Raw genomic sequence first — 22,994 nt, forward strand, 5'->3', positions numbered from 1 at the left:
AACCGCCGAGGGCCAAAAATGTTCGCGCGAAGCACGTTCAGCGTTTTCCTCCCTTCTTTCTGCAGCATCGAGGCGGAGCCAGGAGAAAGGTCCTCCCCTTTCCCCTCCCTGGAGTTAACGAAGGAAATTCCGTAGCCCCGTTGAAGTTAGCATTCTGCAATCACCCGCAGCTCTTACACTTACCGGTATTTCACAATAACGCATTTAAAATATAATCTAATAGATACGTATGTATGTATGTATGTATGTATGTATGTATCATTTGCATTTTAAAACTCTGATCCCTCCTCACCCGATCTCAACATGTTTGTTGGCATCCGTCTGTCCCGAGAGACCATGGAGCATTCCTCCAGGGGTGAAGTCAAACCGCTGCGTAGGCAGCACCAAAGTGACTCTCCTGGGGCGCAAGCCTGGGCAGTGGGCATGGAAAGACTAGTGCAGTGGTTACCAACTGTTGGTCCGTGGACCCCAGAGGGTCCACGTAACCCACACAGGGGGTTCGTGGCACCATTTATACAACAAAAACTAACACAAGAGATATCAAAAAAATAATAACGAAAAATAGGAAGTCCAAAAGTACTCCCTAAAGTAGGCTTTTGAAAAACAGGGGGACCGCAGTACTTAGCTAATTGGGAACCACAGCTCTAGTGGTATCATAGGCGCTGGGTGCAGGGGACCTGGGTGTTCCAACCCCCACAACATTCCCTATGGGGGAGCGGGCACCCACCATTTTTTGTGCCAGGAAGCCCGCTGCGCCCAGCCCCGCCGGGCCCAGGAATGCTGTCTCAGCAGCATCCTTGCTTGGCACTGCCCCAGCCCCGGCAACGCTGCATCATTGATATCAACAGGATAACTCCTGCAATCTTTACCACTAACTACTAACTTCAGAAGAGCCCAACACACTTTAATAGACTATACGGTGGACCAAGGTTGTAGGGGAACTTTTCTATCCGAGAAACTTAGCAGAACAATTTTGTGCGTGTCATCTCAGAAGTAAATCCCACTGTGTTCAATGGGACTTACGGGTAAACGCGCATAGGGTTGTGACTGTGCTGACTGGGGCTGGTGGGCGCTGCTGTTCAAAACATCTGGAAGGCATCAGGGTGGCGAAGGCAGTGTAATGGGGTGACCTTTCCATTCTGTCAAGCACACAAATTAGGTGGGAAGTGTTATGTACTGAAGTTCTCACCCTGGGCCAGCAGGGGGATACTGTAGATAGTTATGCAAATGAAGGATCAAAAGTGACGTTCAGTGATTGGATAGTTTGTATGCAAATGAAGGATTGAAAGTGACGTTCAGTGATTGGATAGTTTCAGAAAGTTGCTACAGTTATGTTGTTCTGGAGCTCTATATAAGCAGGCTGACTGAGCTCCTCAGTTCAGTTCTGTTCTGGCCTCGGAATAAACAAGAGCTGTTTGAAGAATCGCTGTGTCGTCTGATATGTTCGCCCACAACTTAACAGGAAGCTGATGAAACACTTTCCTGAGTATCTTAAAGGGAAACAAGTGCAAGCTCATATAAAAAGAATAATCTAGGACCAAATGCACCAGCACCTCAAGGCTCCTGCTTGTTCTCCCCACCATTTATATACAAATAAAACCAGAGGGCTTTTGTTAATGAAGGACACTCCTGTGATATGCTATATAAACAAAAAGAGCTGGTGCCCTTCATGTGCTTTGAGCTTCAATCAGCCCCAGCCAGCACAGCTGTATTGTGCTGGTGCTATGGGAGCTGTTGGGAACTGTAGTTCAAAGCACCTGGAGGGCACCAGTTTTGGGAAGGCTGCCATAGTAGCTAAGAAACTCAAGTTTCCAGATAATTTCACCTGAACCTCTCTTGTCCAGCTATAATCATTAGCTTTATATTGCCATCTGTGCACATGACACTTTACAAAGAATAGCTCCTTGGCATGAAAACTACACAAGAGAGACGGCAGTGAAAGGGGAGGCAACTAGGCCTAAACTGTTTATCTCATTTTAATCCTATCCTTCCTCCAAGGAGTGCTTGCCATCCCCAGGGAGACTTGCCTGGCACATTGGTTGTTATCTTACATACCACATAAACCCTATCTTATTCACTCAGGTCTTTGGTGGGTAATTTTAATTACTGGTTGTGGGTCACCACCACCATCATTAAAAAAATATTTTTAACTGCCACCCTAGGGAGTTCTTGCTTCTCTTGTTAGTTGCACAACTAACTAAAGACTAATTTGTTTTGAGACAATTTTTAGTAGTAAGCAACAAATAATAATAGTAATAATTGTACATAATGGCAGATTGTTCTTATTTGTAGAAGAAAGGCAGTACACAATTTGTTGAAAAGAAATAAATACATTTAAGCCATTTAGTCTTTAGTGTGTGTTGAAATTTAGCCTACGCCTATCTTAGCAAGGCCACTCTTGTGCCCCTATATAGCTTGTGCTATTTATAGAGTAGGATGGATATTCCTCTTTTTTCTCTTTCTTTCTCATCTATCTATTCCTCCGCTCCCTTGCTCCACAGGGAATTTCCAGAGGAAATACGCTTGGCTGATAAAGCAGCCAGTGAATTCATGCCATCTGCTTTCAATCAGTGACTCTCTGAGAGTCGGCGTCACACAAGTTGGTGGGTCCAGTTATTCTAGCATGAGGCTACCATATACATACCTATATTTCAGAAAGAATGCTTAATGCAGTACACACAGGTATATGTACTAGCTCAGAGTAGATTTGGAGCTGTAGGGGGTGTAGATTGTAGACTGGGGAAATGCTGAGTACCACCTAGTCTGCAAACTAGGGCTTGTGCCTATGATGCTGTTGCTTGTATCCTGAGAAAATTCCTTTCATCCAGAGTGTAGGCTTCTGTTATTTTACATCTCCATAGATCCCGATCACAAAACATAAATTTGTAGTAGCACATCTCTTTGTTTAAAGCACCCCTCTCCCTGGCCACAAATTCTTCCTTCCTCCTCTCCCTCCCTCCATTTGGAGTCTTTCTGGGGCAACTGCCAAGAAATGCAGCAAGCCCAGGTGGGATCCAAGGGGTAGAGGACACAAAGGGGCTTTTTGTCTGCCTTCTTCCAGCTGCTACCTTTAACAGTTGTTTTGCAGCTGCCCTCACTTTAGATTATTTATTTATTTACTTAACTATATTTGTAGAACCATATTTGTATAAGCTCACAACAGAAAATGTTCGCATACAATAAAAGTAACAAAATCAAACAACAAGTTTCTGCCTACAAAATTCCAGCAGAAAGCATAAAACAATATGTCTGAAAAATCACACACGCACAAAACCAAAGCCACAGATTTTTTTAAAAAAACAAACCCTGGGGGATTTTTAAAAAAGTCTTCACCTGACACCAGAATGTAACCACAAATAAGCCCCCCTTTTCCCTTGTGTGCCATGTTTTTCTTTTCTGATTATAAACCTGTATAGGCTAGGGATTGGCTCTTTTGGTAGTATGTAAGCCTCTCTGGGAGCCTTTTTGGCTGAAAAGCAGGGTACAGATGCTCTAAATAAAGAATATATGATAGGGGTTTAGAGGATTTCACATATGTACAGTGACAGGCTGATGGGAGTTGCAGCCCAAAACATCTGAAGAACACCAGGTGTCATGAACTGGCAGGACAATGAGGAGAGAGGACAACCCAGCAAGATGTGTAGCCATGACTGGTACACACCGGGGCAAGCTGGGGGTGGAGAAGGAGAGGTTGGGGGCATAGAAAGTACTCAAGGGCAACAGAGGATGGCGAGGGGATGGGGTCAGTACACAGGAACCAGAGGAGCAGGACTTGTCCCCAGAGCCAGAGGGGCCCCTGTGTCCATGAACACAGCAGGCTTGGAGGCATAGGAAGCAGCGGGGGGTAGCTGGCCAGGTAGAGGCTTGTTAGCTCTGGAAGGAGGTATGTGAGTCCTCAACTGCAGTAAGCTCAGGAAAGGTAGGGTCACATGCTTTGTTAAACCCAGATCCTGCAGTCAACATTCATGGTATAAAAATGAAGTAGGAGGTGAGGAGGTCTGCTCAGCTTCCCACATTGATGGACCTTGGTTTGGATGTTCTAGGAGCTCTACAGGACTACTTTTGGGGACTGTATGTACCAGTGGAGACTTGCTGCCAGGTGCGCTAGGGGTTCAGGACACCAGGAGGGCAAAGACTGTGCTAGAGCCTTTATACTGTTAAGGCATCACATTTTCTCAATCAACAGAAAGCAAAATTAAAACATGTTTCCCATGCAATGCTCTCTCTTATGGCCAAGATGCTTCTGTAATGTTTACTCACAAGTGAATTCCATTCAGCAAAGATCCTTTGGAATGTCAACTGAAAGTGTCCACCTAGCATGTTATGCCCAATATCAGTGTGTTCCCAACCTAGGGGGTGTGTTCTATTCACAATACAACAGTTGTTTAAAATTATTTCAAGAAACTGCATTATGAGCCCCTTGTGGTCCATGCGCATCAGCTGGAAAAGTGGAATAAGCCCCACCCATGCTGCTGATGCACCCAGTGGCCCTCCACACTGGTGCCATTCCATCAGTGTATATATGTACACTGAGGTATGTGTGTAGAGATCCTCCATGCAAGGGGAGGAGGATGGCCTTGTTTGGGCCTTGTTTTGGAACTCTTCAAGTCGTTGCCCTAGAAGTGAATACAAAACTAAGCTAGATGGATCAGTGATGTGACTGAGTATCGATACAGGTCTTGGGTCTGATCCAGCAGGGCTCTTCTTAGGCATAGAAGTTTATTGAATAAATATGGACCATAAAGAAGGCTGATCGCCAAAAAATTTATGCTTTTGAATTATGGTGCTGGAAGAGACTCTTGAGAGTCCCATGGACTGCAAGAAGATCAAATCTATCCATTCTTCAGGAAATCAGCCCTGAGTCCTCACTGGAAGAACAGATCCTAAAGCTGAGGCTCCAATACTTTGGCCACCTCATGAGAAGAGAAGACTCCCTGGAAAAGACCCTGATGTTGGGAAAGATTGAGGGCACAAGGAGAAGGGGATGACAGAGGACGAGATGGTTGGACAGTGTTCTTGAAGCTACCAACATGAGTTTGACCAAGCTGCGGGAGGCAGTGGAAGACAGGAGTGCCTGGCGTGCTCTGGTCCATGGGGTCACGAAGAGTCAGACACGACTAAACAACAACAACAGGTATATTTATCTCTTAATTTGGCTTTGTTCAAATATTTTATCAGCCTTGAAGCTTGCTATAGGGAAGGGTCATAACTCAGCAGTAAGTACATTCTTCTTATTCAGAAGGCCACATGTTCAACCCCTTGGCTGCCAATTAGCCACTGGGCAACATTCAAGGTGCTGGTGGTAGTGGTATACAAAGCCCTATACAACCTGGGACCAGGTTACCTAAAATATTATCACCTCTCTTGAATACCTTACCAACTATTGTACTTGCCATAGCTGTCAACCTTCCCTTTTTTTGTGGGAAATTCCCTTATTCCAGCACCGTTTCCCGCTGCTTCCCGCTGCTATCCCAGATTGTTAGATATCCTGTAGACTGTCCCCGGGACAGGTGAGGCTGCTGATCCCGTATTTTCAAATCTGAAAGTTGACAGCTATGGTACTTGCAGGAGAGGGCATCCTACTGATATCACCTCAGCAAAGGCTCATTTTGTGTGATGTCAGAATTGGACTTCTAGTGTGGTGGCACCTCCTACCCTTTGGAACTTAATTCCATTACATATCAGATGGGCCCCATCTCTACTGTCTTGTTGGAATCTGTTGAAGACTTGCTTCTGTGATGGACAGGCCCTGGGTCTGCCTCCAGGTGACCCAGAGACCAGTGGGAGCTGGTAGGACCATCACTCAATCTGAACAGAGAGTGGGGAGTAAGTGAGGTGACAGTTTAGCCATCAGGTAGGAGAGAGGGATTGGGTGTAATCTTCGATACCTCCCTCTCTATGGAGGCGCAGATTACAGCTATAACAAAGGCGGCATTTTTTCATCTCCGCCAAGCTAAGCAGTTGGCTCTTTATCTCTCTCGCCCTGACCTAGCCACTGTGATCCATGCGACGGTCACCTCCAGACTGGATTATTGTAACTCGCTCTATGTGGGGATGCCCTTGAGACTGACCCAGAAACTCCAGCGGGTGCAGAATGCCGCGGCGAGACTCCTTTTGGGGTCTTCGCTGCGAGATCATATTCATCCGGTACTATACCAGCTGCACTGGGTCCCGGTGGAGTACAGGATCAGGTTTAAGGTGCTGGTTTTAACCTTTACGGCCTAGGACCCTTGTACCTACGGGACCGCCTCTCCTGGTATGTCCCACAGAGAAATTTACGGTCTGCAAATAAAAACATCCTGAAGATCCCAGGCCACAGAGAGGTTAGGCTGGCCTCAACTAGAGCCAGGGCTTTCTCGGCCGCGGCTCCAATCTGGTGGAACGCTCTGTCACAAGAGACTAGGGCCCTGCGGGACCTGACAACTTTCCGCAGGGCCTGCAAGACAGAGCTGTTCCACCAGGCCTTTGGTCAGGGCGCAGCCTGACCCCCTCCTCTGGCAATCTGCACAGAATTTTGCTTAATGGTTGCCATCAATTTGATTTTAATTAATTTTATAATGAATGTTTTTAGAATGTTGGATTATTTTGATTGTTGTTAGCCGCCCTGAGCCCAGCTTCGGCTGGGGAGGGTGGGATATAAATAAAAATTATTATTATTATTATTATTATTATTATTATTATTATTATTATTATATGTGAGGATAGACAGTGACTGTCAGTGTGGGCAGTTGGGGTTTGGACTATCTGAGTTCGGTTAACTGGGCAACCCACTTTTGATTCCTTCAGGGAATATTAAATCCTAGAAGAGGCTGAGCAGATGGGAAAAGCCTACCGTGCCCAGTGCATTTTTTTTTCTAAAAAAATGTTTAGGGGTACTCTCATTTTCCTACTCATATTGAAATACTGCCTCTCAATGAGGCCAAACTTAGATTCACAAAATGTTATGGGTATGCGTACCCGTGTCCCCCCAGAAAAAAAAGCACTGACCTTGCCACTTGTTCCGATTCAGCAATAAACCATGGAAAGCATATGGGGAAAACAGAGGTGTGGGTGACTTGATGAACTCTGGTGTTTTGTGCCTAATTTGTGAAACCATCAAGCTCGAAATCTAGAGAGAGTGTTATTAAATAAACATTTCAGTTTTATTCCAGAAGTGCCTCCTCATCCTTTGAACCTCTGAGGATTGAGTGGACACTGGGCAGAAGTACAATGCCTAGCTGCTGTTTGATCATAAACGCTACGACAAATAGCTATTCGAGACCTCTTATGCATTAATAACAGGGAGTTTTTATCTATTAACTCAGAAAATTGGAAATTGGTCATGTTGCCCTGCTCTTATCTTCAGTGAGGGTCTCTTTCAACAACCCTTCTGAGTGGAGATGATTATTTCAGCCAGTATCCATACTGGATTTGAAATTGTTTTTATATTTGTAATTCTTTTAATATTACTCTTGGGGTTGGTCCAGAGGGTGCAACTGGTGCAGAATGTGGCGGCTAGGTTGCTTGTAGTGGGGAAACTACCACCAACATATAGCAGCACCCTGCTTCTGGGATTTGCACTTGCTGCCAGTCTGTTACCAAACAAAGTTCAAACTGGGATACTAACATTTAAGTCCCCACATAGCTGAGAACCAGGTTACTTGAGAGGCTGCCTATTTTGCATCCAACAGGCCACCATGGTCTGCAGGAGAGTTTAACCTGCATGTTCCAAAAAACTCGGAAGCCCCTTCCACAGAAACTCGGAACAGGGCTTTTGTGTGGTTGACTCTTTTGTGGAAGAGCATACCTGTCCAGTTCTGCCAGGCACCCACTATCTGCACTTTCCAGAAACAACTGAAGGCATTTTTGTTCCGATGGCCATTCCCTAGCTGGATAAATGTACTATGAGTCTTGTTTTAAATGTATTTGTTGTTCTTGTGCTTTTAAATATCTTATGTGTAAACTCACCTCGAGACGACGGTTTAGAAGGCGATTAATTTATTACTCATTATAATGTAAATGATTTTAACTATTTTTGTACATGCAGTTGTTTTAACTGTTTTACAGATTTTTTTTATGGTATTGTGAAATTTCTCCAAGATGCTTTAAAGGAAGTAATTTGTGATAGAAATAATATGATAGCTGCATTAGTATGTAATGAGAGTGTCTATTAACGAACTATAAAGGAATTTATTCTGGCTTGCTGGGTAGACTTCCATCCTCCCTGTAAGACCCCTTTGGTCCTATTAAGAAAAGCAGAGTGGCCTCAGTTGTCCCTGATCTGAGGCTATGTGCATTATTTTGCTAGCAGCTTAGAGGTTCACGATTATGGAGATATAGTAACCAGAGCAAGCAAGCAAACCTTTAAAACAATACACAGAAATATTTCCTTCCCATTGACACTAACCCATCCCGCACCCGCTTTATCACAGCGCCTCAAGATGAGGGAACTACAATCCCCATCAGGCCATAGGCACGGCGCATGCTCTGTGGGAGGGGAAGGGTAGGGGGCGATGAAACCGCCGCACAGGCGCAGCTGAACTTGCTGGCCTAGCTCCGCCTTCTTTCGCTGGCGGCTGAAGCTGCGATTGGCGGCTGGCGATGCTCGGGGAGTTTGGGCGGCTCCGGCGAAGCGTGTGTCGATGTGTGTGTGTCAGGCTAGGTAGAGCCGTGCAAGGCAAGGGACCGGCTGGAAGGTGAGCAGCACAGGGAGAACGGAAGCGGCTGCTACTGCGGGTTTTGGTGTCGCTGCTCCGCCTTTGCATTGAGGGGGAAGAGGAGGAAGCCTTTCCTGGCTAGCCGTGCGTGAGCATAGGTGGGCGCTGCCAGAAAGGGCCACTGCCCTTCCCCTCCTCCGGAGACTGCTGGACCTGGGTGGTACCCGCCTCTTCTCCCCCTCCCATTTCCCCCCATTACAGGCTTAATGGGGAGGGGGGAAAGCATTGGCCCAAGAAACCTATCCTGAGCTTCTCCTGTACCTGTGATATTTCATCTTCTGTAGAAATCAGAAGGAGGTGAAGGCTGTAACAGCAGAGAGAGAAACCTTTTTGTCACCTGTGAGCGTGTGTGTGTCTCCAGGCAAAGGTGCTGTTTGCTGGGGTAACGGAGCAAAAAAGGGGTGGGGAAAGTTGGCAGTGCTAGAAAGACATTGGAGCCAGCTTTGTATGAGAACTGCACATTTCCTCCTTGTCCTTGTAGTTCTGAGAGAGGTAGTGGAAGCACCCGGTACCCTGGCTGCTCTTACGTTCTATGCTCCAAGGTTGAGATCTTATATCGAAAACAGTTGCCAGGGCTGAGTCTTGAATGACGCTGAAGTGTGCTTTCGTGTGTGTCTTGGGGACTTGCTACTTAAAAGGAGACCCGCTGGGGTTGAGATTCTGTGGCAAGCATGTGTGCGGTGACCTGGAATTTCCCACTGTAGGCAGATTCTGGGTGCTCATTAGGGAAGGGCAATCTGTACAAGCCCAGAGGCACTGTCCCTGTTGCTTAGTGGCACTGGACCAATTTGAGACATTTGAAGTGGGAGCTGGATGGCACTAATTTTGCAGGTTGAAAGATCCATGCTCAAAGTGCTGGACTTGGTGTCCCTGAGCTTTACAGAGCTGTGATCTTGTGTTGCCTATGAAGGGAATTCTCTAGTGCTAAATTTCTAGGAACAAATATGTGTGGGCAGCTTGTGGGTACCTTGATGGTAAGGGGAATACAGTGGTACCTTGGGTTAAGTACTTAATTCATTCTGGAGGTCCGTTCTTAACCTGAGACTATTCTTAACCTGAAGCACCACTTTACTGAGTGGGGCCTCCTGCTCCCGCCACGCCGCCAGAACACAATTTCTGTTCTCATCCTGAAGCAAAGTTCTTAACCTGAGGTATTATTTCTGGGTTAGCGGAGTCTGTAACCTGAAGCGTATGTAACCCGCGGTACCACTGTACATGCTTTGGGGCTCATTATTTTACTTCTCTTAAGTCCTTGCATTTCCAAAAGTGTGTTCTGTATTCATCATTTTGGTTTGGTCTGTGGCTGTACTGCCATTTTTGTGAAATGCACTGTTTGCACACAGTGAGGGTGGGACAGAGGATAGAGGCATAGGCAAACTTGGCCCTCCAGATGTTTTGGGACTACAACTCCCACCATCCCTAGCTAACAGGACAAGTGGTCAGGGATGATGGGAATTGTAGGCTCAAACATCTGGAGGGCCGAGTTTGCCTATGCCTGGGATAGTGTGATAAGTTTGGTCCCCTGGATTGTCAAGGCTACCTTCTTGCCAACACATGTTGCAGTCCTCACTTGTACTTGCATGCTCTCAAATTTAGAAGAAAATGAGATCTTATTCTATGTGCTGACTTTGTTGGCATCCATTTGTCTCAAGGGACAAAGGACTGCTCCTCTGGGAGTGAAGTCAAACCACTGTGTTAGTAGCACTTAAGTGACCTCCCTGGGGCACAAGCCTGGGCAATGTGTATGGAGGATCTGGGCAGCCCAGACAACAATAACCCCTCCACCTCTGAGCCTAACTGATGTCCAGAGGAAAACAATGGGCACCAGCTTGGTTGCAGGACTTGCCAGAAGGAGGCATATAAGGTGCCATCCAACTTAGGGACTAATATCTGGATTTGTGTAGGGTTTAGTCCTTCTCCCAAAAATATCCTGCAAGGCAGTGGAGGTTTAGGATCAGAATTTCCTTCTCCCATCTGTCGCTGGCTTCCCTCTACAGCTTATGCAGAAACCACCTTCTTGACTGTTGGACCCAGTATTGGTCTTGTTCGCTCAATCCTCCAGAGCCTGTCTTCACATGCAGGGCAGTCCCTAACTCATGGAGGGTTTGAGGCCCATCAGCTACCATCACCTGGTTTAGCTGGCCAGTGGAAGCTGTTCCCAGGTAGTGGCTGTTGTCACATGCTGACAGTTTCTAGGAGCCATAGCTGAGAGCTGAGTTCAGGGTAAGGACTAAAGGTGGACAGACCACCCTAGAAAAGCAAGATGTGTCCCCCAGCTGAGGTATTGCCCCACCCCTAATATCCCATACACCCCTGTACAGTGGTACCTTGGTTGTCAAACTTAATCCATTCTGGGAGTCCATTGGACTCCTGGAACCGTTCGAAAACCAAGGTGCGGCTTCTGATTGGCTGCAGGAGCTTCCTGCACTCAGTCAGAAGCCGCATTGGATGTTTGGCTTCCAAAAAATGTTCGCAAACCAGAACACTTACTTCCGGGTTTGTGGTGTTTGGGAGCCGATTTGTTTGGGAGCCAAGCCATTCAACAACCAAAGTACCACTGTACTGACTGCAGCAACACTAATGTGGTGGTTTCAGGGATGAAACTCATCTATAATCTCAAAAGGAATTTATAGTTGCATGCCTTGATTCTCTTGCCTGCAAAATGGGTGCCTCATCTCAACTGTGTTTCACTCATTTTTATTCTAGTAATAGCAAAGAAAGAAGGCTACCATTGTGTCAGTCACACAATAAATGTGATTTCCCCCCTGCCATTTATTCTTAACCTCTGTAGTGAGGACTGTTTTCTTCTGTCTGCAGCCAATTTGTGAAGGAAAATAGGTTTGGAATAGTTATGGCAAAAAAAGTGTGGAAAGTGAGATTTCTGGAGATTATTAAGGAGAGTTAGACTGGAAAAGCGGAGGTGAGGGGCACTGAAGGAGATGTGGTAGCTCAGAACTGACAAAAGCATGCAAGTATTTCAGGGGTGAAAAGGCTGAGTGATCTCCCGGATGCTCCAGTTTTTGGTGTGTGTTTTCCTTGCTGGCTGTGCTGAAAATTCTTTGTTCCTAGGACTGACTGGCTTCCCCTGGAGGGTTATGCTACACAAGCCACATGGTTGAGGAGGAAGAAGAGTCTGCTTGGGTCCTAATGCCCTCTCTGTAGAAGGGTGACCTTGCATAGTTTTGGACTCTCGCAAGAGGAATGTAGCGAGAGAAGCTGCATTCCTGTTCCCACTTTCTCCTCTCCTTCAGGCACAGTAATTAGATAGCTCATTAAAAAGCACAGGTTTTTCTCTTTACTTCTCCATTCCACTTGTGCATTTTAAGAACTCATATATGGACAAATCAGTCCTATAATCCTGGTACGCCAGCTGGCTGCTTAACACCCCTGAACATTGCTGGCACTTAATTGGGTTCCTGCGCATGTTCAGCACAAAAGTTGTGAAGAGCAGAATACCACCACAACCTGCACCCTCAGCACCTGTGACAGCATTGCCAACTCTCGCAAATTATGGCCTGGTTCAGTGATGGCACCCTTGTGAGCTCGGTGGTGGTGAGAGTACTCAATGAATGTGCCAGAAAGATACAGTGTTGTTGTAAGAATGTTGTTTATCGGTCCATCTTTGTCTTTAGCGTCTTATGCCAGAAATAAATATGTTGTTCAGCTTTGAGTACCAATGTTGTGAGGTGGGGTGGGTACCAGAATTTCTGCCATGCAAAGGATTTGCAGTGATTTGTGCTGATGAATTTGACACCAGTTCAGATTCAGGCCTATCTGCCTTTTGTGGCAACTTAAGGGCTCCTAAAATATGTTAAATGGTGAAGGAGTTGATAGCCAGACTGGGAAATGCATTTTTCTGCCTGCAACTGTGGAGAGCATCTTTTGGACCAGACAGTAGTGAGCTAGAGATGAACCAGTTGTCCAACTTGTAATTGGGCAGTTCCATACATTAATAGATCATTGAAAGCAACTTTTAGCATAATGTGTGAATTGGTAATGAATGCTGGCAAACCCCTGAATGGATACAATTCTCCTAAGTCAAGTCATTTTCAGACAATCTCATGCTAATTTGTCTGTGGGGAGCTTAGATGATGTTGCATCAAGCAAATGTTATCTCACACGATTTCCTCATCACTTCACACAAAAAGTTCAAAGTGGGTTTGTTGTTGAAGAGCTCCAGAGCAACTTCAAATGCACTTCCTGAATTTTCCAATATTTGATTGAATCTCACCCGAAAATAGCAGTAGTCTGAAAGCGCCCTAGTGTGCTCAGTTTCTGGTTGAGGTGATGTGTTCAATATAGGCCAATGTAGATGGAGTATTCAAATTACTGGGTTTTTAAAGGTTTATTGCCAGCGTATGCATCAGCTGTTCTGGCTGGAATTTTTCTCTGGTCCTCAAGTTTTCCAGATTCAGTTCTGTGTGCCTTGGAGGGGTGGGGAGATACACTGCTGTGGGGAGGGACTTGATCTCTGTGCACGAAAGGAAAGGGATTTCTGTGCTGATGTTCTGTTCCTGCATTTTCTTTCAGAGTCAAGAGGTAGTTCTTTGCTGTATGAGCAATGGAGATGCAATCTTACTACACCAAACTCTTGGGAGAGCTCAATGAGCAGCGGAAGAGGGACTTCTTTTGTGACTGTAGCATCATTGTGGAGGGGAGGATTTTCAAAGCCCACAAAAACATTCTGTTTGCCAACAGTGGTTACTTCAGAGCTTTGCTGATCCACTACATCCAAGACAGTGGCCGACACAGTACTGCTTCCCTGGACATTGTTACATCAGAGGCCTTCTCAATTATCCTGGACTTCCTTTATTCAGGGAAGTTGGATCTTTGTGGGGAAAACGTTATTGAAGTTATGTCTGCAGCCAGTTACCTGCAGATGACTGATGTTGTCAACTTCTGCAAGACATACATCAGGTCGTCACTGGACATCTGCAGGAAAATAGAGAGAGAAGCTGCCTTTTATCAGGCTGACAGTGGGAGCTCTAGTTCTGCTCGAGAGGGCACGTCGTATGGGGCAAAGAGCCAGTGCTCAGCGTCAGTTTCATCTCTGCAGGAGAAAGAGAGGGTTCCAGATTGCCAGCGAGACCCTCCCTGCGGGGAATGTTGCAGCTGCCACCCCATTCAGCTTGTAGTGCGGGACCCTGTAAGCAGTGACTCTCCAGATGACACAAATTCTTCACTGCCCAAAGTGGTAGAACCCAAAGTAGAGTTTGATGCAGACGAAGTGGAAGTGGAAGTTGGCGAGCGACTACAGCAGTACCCAACACCGCTGACGATTGAGCAGATAGAGGAGGGGCTCCATAGTGGCCAGGCCATGGACCTGGCATGCAACAACTATCACATGAAGCAGTTTTTAGAAGCTCTGCTGCGCAACAGTGCAGCCCAGAGGAAGGACGATGTGGTCCATCATTTTGTCCGCGGGTTTGAGGGTAGGCCAGAGGATGCAGGAGTGCCCATGAGTTCCGTGGTGGACATTCACAATGACTGGTATGGAGAGGATGCAGGTGAGATTAGATCCCATGAGGCTGGATGAGATTCTTCTGTTGCAGTGGATAGCTTTCTGGATGAAACTGTAGATAGTTTTACCTGCAAGGGGGAGTGGGGGAGACACAGCAAAGAATAAACATACATCCTCTTTTGATGACTTGTAACATTGCCTTGGCAGTGCACAGTACCAAGAGTTCACTTTCATTGGGGCCAACCAGAATGTCACAAAATCATGAGCAAGTTCTTCAGAACGGGCTGGATATTGGGCAAAAAGGGGTGGGGTGGGCAAGGGGCTGCAGGAGAGAAAAGGAGGAGGGTATAATATACAAGCCTACAAATCTACAGCATGTAACAGGCTTAAACTGGAGAGCAGAAGTCTGTTAACCAGACTGAATTAGCTGAGACTTTGCTTGGTGCAAAACAGATTTCAGGTGGTACTGAGCACTGTTGGGGAAAAAAGAAACAATTACTATTTGTCCCTTTATATATATTTTAAAAGCCTCAAACAGTTCCCTGGGTCTGTCTCCAGCACCAAATGGAATGCAGGGGTCTTTTGTAAGCAGGTTAAGAATTCCATTGTGGTCTTTTTGTTAGCAAAGATGGAGAATAATTTTAGATGGTACACTAAACAGTAATTCAAAGCCAAATTAGGTGGCATCACTTCAAGGTTGGAGGGCATATATAGCCTAATGCCCCCCTCCCCCAATGTTCTAGCTTCAGGTCGTAAAATACCTTTTTTCTTTCAGTTTGAAGATTTCTCTCCTGGAAGGTTAATAGAGTAATCCTATTCGAGTTTACTCCAAAGTAAGTCCCATAGAATTAATTGCAGCAGGAAATTGCTGGACTGCAGACTTTTGGTACAAATAAGCACTGTTTATAACAAGCTTGAAATATCAAGCCTTGGGTGAGCAGGCACAAACATCCTTATGAATAAAAGCAAATTTTGTAGCATTTATTTTCTGCTGTTGATGTGCAGAAAAATGGTTTGCAGTAGTATGTTGAGGCTGGGCAGGCTAGTAAAAAATCATGAGAATGCATTTTCCCAGGACAAGAGTTGCTATGTTTCTGTGTGGAATTTGGATGCATTTCCCCCAAATAAAGCAGGGGAAATCCCTCCTTTTGCAAGGAGATTACATTTCCTTAGTTTCTTCTTGACCCAGCGCCCTCCAGTTTTTTTGGACTATAACTTCTTGGTTGGGGTTGATGGGAGTTGTAGTCCAAAACATTTGAAGGCCACCAGGTTGGAGGAAGGCTGCACTAAGGGAATCCCCACCACACCTTGATGCTGTGTCAGCTGTAGCAGTAGTGTTATGTGGCATGTGTGCGACATGGCTAATAATACACAGCAAAACAATCTCCTCTTTCTCCCTCATGTATTGTAAACCACAAAAATTTGTGCTTTTCTTCAGTTACCAGCATTTTAAATTCTGACCCCACTTCAAAAACAGTGAATTGACACCTCTGAAATGCTTCTCTTTCCAAAGGTGATGTGCTGGTGGTGCCAATCAAGCTGCACAAGTGCCCATTCTGCCCATACACGGCCAAACAGAAAGGGATCCTGAAGCGGCACATCCGTTCGCACACAGGCGAGAGGCCCTACCCATGCGAGATATGCGGCAAGCGCTTCACACGGCAGGAGCACCTCCGGAGTCATGCTCTGAGTGTAAGTCAGAGATGTGCAACAAGAGGCGAGTTAAAGAGTAAGCTAAATTGTGGGGTGGCTGGTGCTGCTGTCACTCCCAGGACTCTGACAGCAGAATCCTTAACACCCGTTGATTTTAAAAAGCAGACGTCAACTAGTGCTAATACGCCCAGGAACCTCACCAAAATGCTGGAGAGGATGCACCTCCACAGGCACATACCTCCACATGTGGTGGGAATGTTCCAAAATCCAACTATTCTGGACAACAACCATACGAGAAATATTCAAAATAACTAAGCAAGTATTAGAAGTCACCCCAGAACTCGCCCTACTAAACATCTTCCAAGATAATAATGCCCACTACATCATAAAGAGCTCATAACCCACTTACTCTGAGCAGCCAGAAACATCATATCCAGACACTGGAGAGACCTGTCAGGAGTAAGCATGGACCAATAGTACCAAATAGTATGGGAAACAGCCCTATTAGAAAAACTAATCAATAAACTGAAACTGACACGGGGACAAATAGAAGAAGACGCCTTCACCCCGGTATGGCTCCCCTTTATCACATACACAGCCCAACAAGACAATGACAAGAATCCACCAACAGCATACGAATCAATTTGGCTAACTTGATTCAAAAACACACACCCACCCCACTCACACATGAAAATAAAGACCACCACAGCCAACCGCAAATGAATAACCACACCCTAGGCCAACATAAACCTCTCTCACCACCAAAGGAACACAAGCAAATAGTAAAGAGAACCCGCCCAAGCAACGCTGACACAAAACCCCACACATACATTAAGTAAAATAGAAACATCGCCACCCAACTCCACCCCCACTCACCATGGCCCCCTCCACCTTTTCCCACCTTTTCATCCTAATGTAACACTAATGTCTCAACAAATGAAACTGATCTGTAGAAAATGTAACTTGAAGAAAGAGACATTGCACATACTTTTGTAAACCAAGAAAACTTTAATTAAAAATATGTTTTAAAAAAGCAGACTTCAAACCACTTGTAGGAACCTCTGCCCCCACCCCCCAGTATAATTGGGCCTGGCATGGCGCTGACTTTTGTCCAGGAGATGATTTTCCCCAAACTGATAGCCACCTGCTCCACACCTGGCATTGTATGTGGCAACCATTTTGACGTCCACTTTGTCCATTTTCAGGTGGGGTTTGGATTCAAACCGCCCCTGGAAATGGACTTTTGCCCAGATCAGCAGTTAGATGGATCCCTTCTGAACCTTGATAGGTGGTTGGGGCTGCTGACCTGTCAAAATTGATCTGTGGGGAGTGCAGAGCCTGGCCAGAAGGCCAGATCCAGTTCAATCTGTCATTCTTGTGCCAGCCACTGACCCTTCCTGCTTTGTGTCACGATGCTCCAGGTCCACCGGTCAAACAAGCCAATCATCTGCAAGGGCTGCAGGAGAACGTTTACAAGCAGCCTGTCCCAAGGCTTGCGCCGCTTTGGATTGTGCGACAGCTGCACTTGCGTCACGACTACGCACGAGGATTCGATGCCCATTAACCTCAGTCTGATGGAACCTTCGTCTGAAGGCCAAGAAAAGAGCGACCCAGACAACGATTGGCCCATCTATGTGGAATCTGGTGATGAAAACGACCCCCCTGAAGATGATGATGCTGACCCTGATCCTGACGACAAGCCGGATCTCCATCGAGAAGCACTTATGTAGCAGCAAAAAGAGGGGGGGGGGAGATGTAAATTCTTTTTCTTATTTGATTTGTCATCTTGACAGCCGGAAAACTGCATATTTATCCCAAGTTGTGAAGTTTGTGGGGGTTTTTTATATGAATAAATTCCATTTCCTAGAACAGGTAGGAACAACTGGACTTTTAAAATTCTGAAATGTCTTTTTAACTTGTTAGTGCTGTGCGCTACACCTTTGAAAGGAATTGTGTGTCCAGGCTGAGCAGAGGCTATGTTCCTTGCAGACCTTCTTCCACCCTTTGGATATGAGGCCAGGCTTTGTCCCTTTATGGCCAGTAATCTTCCATGTTCCTGTGATCTTGCCTCTCCCCCCCCCCCCCAGTTTCTGCCTCTCCCTCTCCCTCTCCTCTCAGGATCTGGGTCTCAAACTTAATTCTGAGCTGCTGCTCTCTTTCCTGGACTTTTAATTCTACCTTAGAAATGTAGATGAGGACTTGATCAATGCAAACAAGTCCACCACCATTAAAGCATATCCAAGAATGAACAGTTGTGTATACATAAATCTAGAAATGGCTCTTTTTATACAGTATTTTATTTTATACTGTACGTTTATAAAAAGTAAATACTGACACTTCTGTTCATCCTCAAGAAACTTGCGAGGAAGGTATCTAGTCAGGCAGCAGATAAACAGTATGCAGATTTCTGTGGCAACCTTCTTGAGGGTCTGAGCCATTCAACCAGGCACTGACCGTTTTTGTAGTGCTTGAACCGTAAAAGGCCTTTCAGGGTTAGGCCATATATCTACTACGAGCTGCAAACTTTTGACGTGTTTTGAAGTGGGACCGTAACTCAGTGGTACAGAAAGTCCCAGGTAGGATCCTGGCAACATCACCAGCTAGAAGGATCAGGTAGCAGCAGGCAGTAGGAAAAGAAGTCACTGCCTGAGGCCCCACCCTGGAGAGGAACTGCTGCTGCTGTCACAAATCAGCATAGAAAATAATGGGCTGGGTGGACATGCCTTCCTATGAATTAGAGTATTTTTGTTTCTGATCTGTCTGGAGACAGGTCCAGCACACAATCTGCTAAACATTTATTTAAGTAATTACTGAAGATGTTCTTCTCATTGTGCAGGCCCATTTTTTTTCCTTAAGAAAAAAACAAAACAAAACCAGCATGCCTTTAATGGATTTGCAAAATCGCACCTGCTTATATCTCTTAAGCACCAGGAGAGCAGACATGGCAGCAGCAGGAAGTCCCTCACAATGAGGGGAAATGTGAGAGGGATAAATATAAAATCCTGAAGAGGATCTCATGAAATGCCTGAGAGCTGGCCTTACAGATGCTTGTTGGAATTGCAAGAACCTCAGTTTCCTCCCCCTCATTGAAGCAACAAACTACTCAAGGCTACAAGAACACCAGAGTTCTGGTCATTGTAGATGGCATGAATTGCCCCCTTCTCAAATAACTATACTCATGCAATTATTGTAAAAAATGTGAATAAGCAAGGTAGCTGGCCGCTCTTCTGCTTATACGACTTCTCTGACGTAGCCCCTGTGCTCTGGCTGTCCTACAAACCCCCACCCACCCCCTGTATATGTTCCTGCTACTTGTACAGTCAGTTGGTCATATTTGTTGATCATTGTGGTTTCTACATTTGTACTGTTTCATGAATTGGTCTTGAGTACTATTCCTTGTTAAAAATTTCAGCTTGGACTCCACCCTTTTCCTGTTGAATGACAGGAATTTGGCTTCTTGAAGGATGTGAGGTTACTTGTTTTACTTTTCTAGTGCTGAACTTCTCTAGGCTATTAAACTGGCTGGAAAACTGTGAAATGTCTGTAGACATAAGATAATGAAGATACCAAAACAATTCAGTTAAAATCAAGGTGCATAACTGTACATGGCAGTTCCTAGCCATCTTGGTCATTTGAAAGATTTGGGATTATACCTAAACCTGCTTACCTGAATGACAATGGCACACTCAGGTTGGCCACCAGTCTTACAGGTCTGCCTTAATGAGGCTGGTGTTCCTGTTCTATGTTGGGCAGCTCTGATATGGACTGTCTTGCAAACAGCATTCTGTCTAATTTGTGATGCTTGATGGATTATATTAACTTTTAACATGCAGGTTTCTCCCACCTGCGTCTTCTTGAAATGAAGGTGTAAATTTTCTTGTGCATTCATAAAACACTACTGTAGAAGGGGTTATGATGTCATAAATGTAGCATTTTTATATCATCATGAGATTGTGCAGGATGAAACAAGGCAAGGAAAGAAGCAATAATCTTTCTTCTTTAAAAAAAGTTGTAACTGTATAGCAAAAGAAAAAAGAAAAAAAGATATTTACAATAGGCTCCCTTTTTCCTTAAAAGAACCAAGGCTCTGAAGTGCAAAGTCCTGAGACCACTTTTGTAAGGTATCTTTCTGAATAGGTGAGACTTGCATAGTTATTGGAAAACACAGTGGGGGGGGGATGTAATCTGATCTTTCAGAAAATTGGTCTTGAGAAACAATTTGAAAGGTTCAGCCCTGAAAATTAGCAATGGCTTTCCCCAAAGCTGAGCACAAGGGAGCCTGGAGTTTACAAAGCAGTTGAAGGTGTTCTTGAACCTCTAACAAATGGAGTTGTTCATTGAATGCAGGTTAGGGACACATTTAGTGCTCCTAACTCAGGCTTTGCCAACCTGGTGCCCTCCAGATGTTGAACTACAACTCAGCATGAACAGCACAGTGTGTTGGCTGAGGCTAGCTGTATTGCAACATTTGGAGAGCCCCAGGTTGGTGAAGGCTATTCTTAACCCATTAGCTCAGAGCATTTGGGATACTTGCTCCTTTCTGTCCTCATTTGGGCAGCTTATCACTTTGTTTTGAGTTCTTTAGAAACCACTGAAGACTTGTGATGCCCAAGATTTGTAATGGCTTGTATGCTAAACCTGATGTGAGTGGCTTTTCACACAGTGCATCCTGGAGGTGCATAAGCAGAACTAGGAGGAAATGGACCACCCTTCTAGATTTGAGAGATGTGGATTCCTTTTAGGCTGCTTCTTTTGATCCTTAGAGGTTTTCTTGTGTACCTTGTGAGTAAAGAATGAATCTGTTGACATTTTTATGTTATGGGAGTTGGAGTGGAACAGATTCCAATCTCATTCCTGTTAGGAGACTGCCAAAATAAGATTTCTAATTGTTTTCAAGTGGATCCCGTGTGTCATCTTGTGTTTAATTGAAAATGATGCACTTGACTTGCTCATCTGTGGCAGGTGTTTTGTAAGTGTAGTACATGCTGTGATTCTAGCTCAGTTCCATGACGTGTCCTTGGAACCCTCCATTAAAAGTGTGCAAGCAAAAGAGATACTGCAGTTCTAAGAGACAGTTTCATGGTGCTTAAAGAAGAAATTGAAAGCCACCTGAGCTTGCCATAACTAATTTTGCAGAGGGGGTTTCCTCCCCCCCCCAAGTGTAATTTCCCTAGTTTCCCCCTCCCCCTACATAAATATGCAGTTGGTATATTAATGGCACATTGTACTGCTAGGTAACCTTCTTCACCTTGCAATCTTACTCCTGTCCTAAATGTTCATACTGTACTTGGAATTAAATCCCATTGATTTCAGTGGAAGTTGCTTTTTAAGCATTTATGGTATCTGCCTTTCAGAAATTCATATGCTTGATTTTGTTAACAGTGAATGGTAACTTTATAGCCATAGCACTTTTTAAACATTTTTTTTTTTACAAATGAAAGTTGTGATTAGGACCAATCTAAGAATATAAACATATATTAGAAATTATGACTCTTTAGGGAAATCTTCCTTTAATTTATGAAGTTTTAATCAAGGACTGCAAGCTAAATGGAAGCAAAAAACAAATTACTGTAAGTAAACAGAAAAGATATTGGCTGAATTTCAAGCAGACAGCTGAATGTTCTCACATGCTGCATATGATATGACTCTTCCTGTCATCTGTGTTAACTTGATTCTGTTCTGCAGGCAACCTATTGAAATCAATTGGACCAATGCAACAATGGATTGTGTGTGAATTTCTGAAAGTGCAGTCATATCAGAGTTTGGATTTGTTGTAAGTGGATGTACTGACACAGCAACATAGAAGAGCCCTGCTGGATCAGGCCAAAAGTCCACCCAGCATCCAACATCCTGTTCTCTCAGCGGTCAACCAGATGCCTGTGGAAATCCCACAGAGAGGAGCCAAGTGCAAGAGCAACTCTCCCCACTTGTGATTTCCAGCAATTGGTATTCAGGGGCAAATTCAGGGGAAGGTGGTACACAGCCATTCATGGCTGCATGAGTTTGTCTAATCCTCTTTTAAAGCCATCCATGCCTGTGGCTATTCCTATAGTTTTAACTGTGTCCTGTGGGAAGAAGTACACCATCAGTTTACAGGTTACTTTATATAGCTTCGTAAGGAAAATATTTGTAAAAGCTGCTCTGTGCTCCCAACGAGCTTTCAAAATCCTACATTGAACAGAGCAAGGGTAGGGAGAGATAAGGGAGTGACTAATGCCATGATTACAGCTTGAGTACAAAGCTCTTTAAAAAAGTTCCCCTGAACATCTCAAAGAAAGATGCCACATTCTTGGTTGGTCAGGTAAGAGCTTGCACATAACTTAAGTCATATGCGCTTCATTGGCATCAGGTGTTTTTTGCACATGTAGTTCTGATGTGAGTGTGCACCAAGAGCTGGGGGTCTTCTGTTTAATGCAGTCAGCACAGCTCTGTACACATTTCCACTGCATGCACAGAGCTGCAACTGATTTTACAGGGAATGGAGTGACTCATATTCCCCAAACTTGAGTTCTATGTGCCTGTGGAGCTTTGGACTGGAATATGGCCCATTTGACCTGTAAATTATAAACAACTTGGAAGCCATTTTGGCATATAAGTGGTTATATAAATAATAAATAGTAAGGGGGCCAAAGGTGTAAGAATTAAAGTGGTCTTGCTGGTATGCAGGGAAACGACCTGATCTGATTGCTTTCTTAACATACCAGGGCTCAAGAGACTAATCAGAACTGCGTGTTTATCTGTGGGTCCCTAAAGGGAAAGTAGTACTGAAGTGCCATCACTGCCTGCCTAAATTCTGGTGTCTCCTTTCTGATGTTTGACTTGTGTCAGGGTAGATCAGAAATAAACCAAAGTTGAGAATCTGCAGAGACCACCACTATAGCAGCTATTTTTATTTTGTCTTTTTCTTCCCGGGGAGGCGGGAGAAACAAATATGAAGTGCTTTTGTAATTTTGTTTCTGCAGTGGTGCATTATCAAGTCTTGTATGTTTAAACTGTTTATGTACTATACATGTTTATATAACTGTAGTCCAGTACTTTTATAGCTGAAAATGTGAAAAAATAAATAAATATCAAAATAACATTGAAATAACGGTGCCGCCTTCTATTTGTATGTAAGGTACTCAGCTGTGTAAGAAGGTACTTTGGGGTGCACAGATTTAGACTTGGAACTGAGCATTTGCCTG

The 22,994-nt window shown here is 44.8% G+C and overlaps 1 protein-coding gene and 1 long non-coding RNA gene across 3 annotated transcripts in view; one reads left to right on the forward strand and one right to left on the reverse strand.

Annotated features, from left to right (window-relative positions):
* Nucleotides 1-22,994, reverse strand: part of LOC310767883 — a 936,392-nt gene that overhangs the window by 536,243 nt on the left and 377,155 nt on the right. The window lies entirely within an intron of this gene.
* ZBTB8B (zinc finger and BTB domain containing 8B) lies at nt 8,561-22,900 on the forward strand. Of its 2 annotated transcripts, none has more exons than XM_083625693.1 (4): nt 8,561-8,675; nt 13,227-14,203; nt 15,671-15,849; nt 17,232-22,900. In XM_083625693.1, exons 2-4 carry the CDS (start codon nt 13,258-13,260, stop codon nt 17,538-17,540), a joined length of 1,434 nt encoding a protein of 477 aa, XP_083481819.1. In that variant the 5' UTR covers nt 8,561-8,675; nt 13,227-13,257; the 3' UTR covers nt 17,541-22,900. The 2 variants fall into 2 exon arrangements, with proteins under 2 accessions (XP_083481819.1, XP_083481818.1); XM_083625692.1 differs by having other exon boundaries at nt 8,603-8,794.

This window comes from Podarcis filfolensis, assembly GCF_964270895.1.
Source record: "Podarcis filfolensis genome assembly, chromosome: 8".
Taxonomy (NCBI): domain Eukaryota; kingdom Metazoa; phylum Chordata; class Lepidosauria; order Squamata; family Lacertidae; genus Podarcis; species Podarcis filfolensis.

Coding starts and splice junctions, on each gene's coding strand:
- ZBTB8B (XM_083625693.1), top strand. CDS start 13,258: ATGGAGATGCAATCTTACTACACCAAACTCTTGGGAGAGCTCAATGAG. Junction 14,204..15,670: donor CTGGTATGGAGAGGATGCAG/GTGAGATTAGAT, acceptor CTCTTTCCAAAG/GTGATGTGCTGGTGGTGCCA. Junction 15,850..17,231: donor TCCGGAGTCATGCTCTGAGT/GTAAGTCAGAGA, acceptor ACGATGCTCCAG/GTCCACCGGTCAAACAAGCC.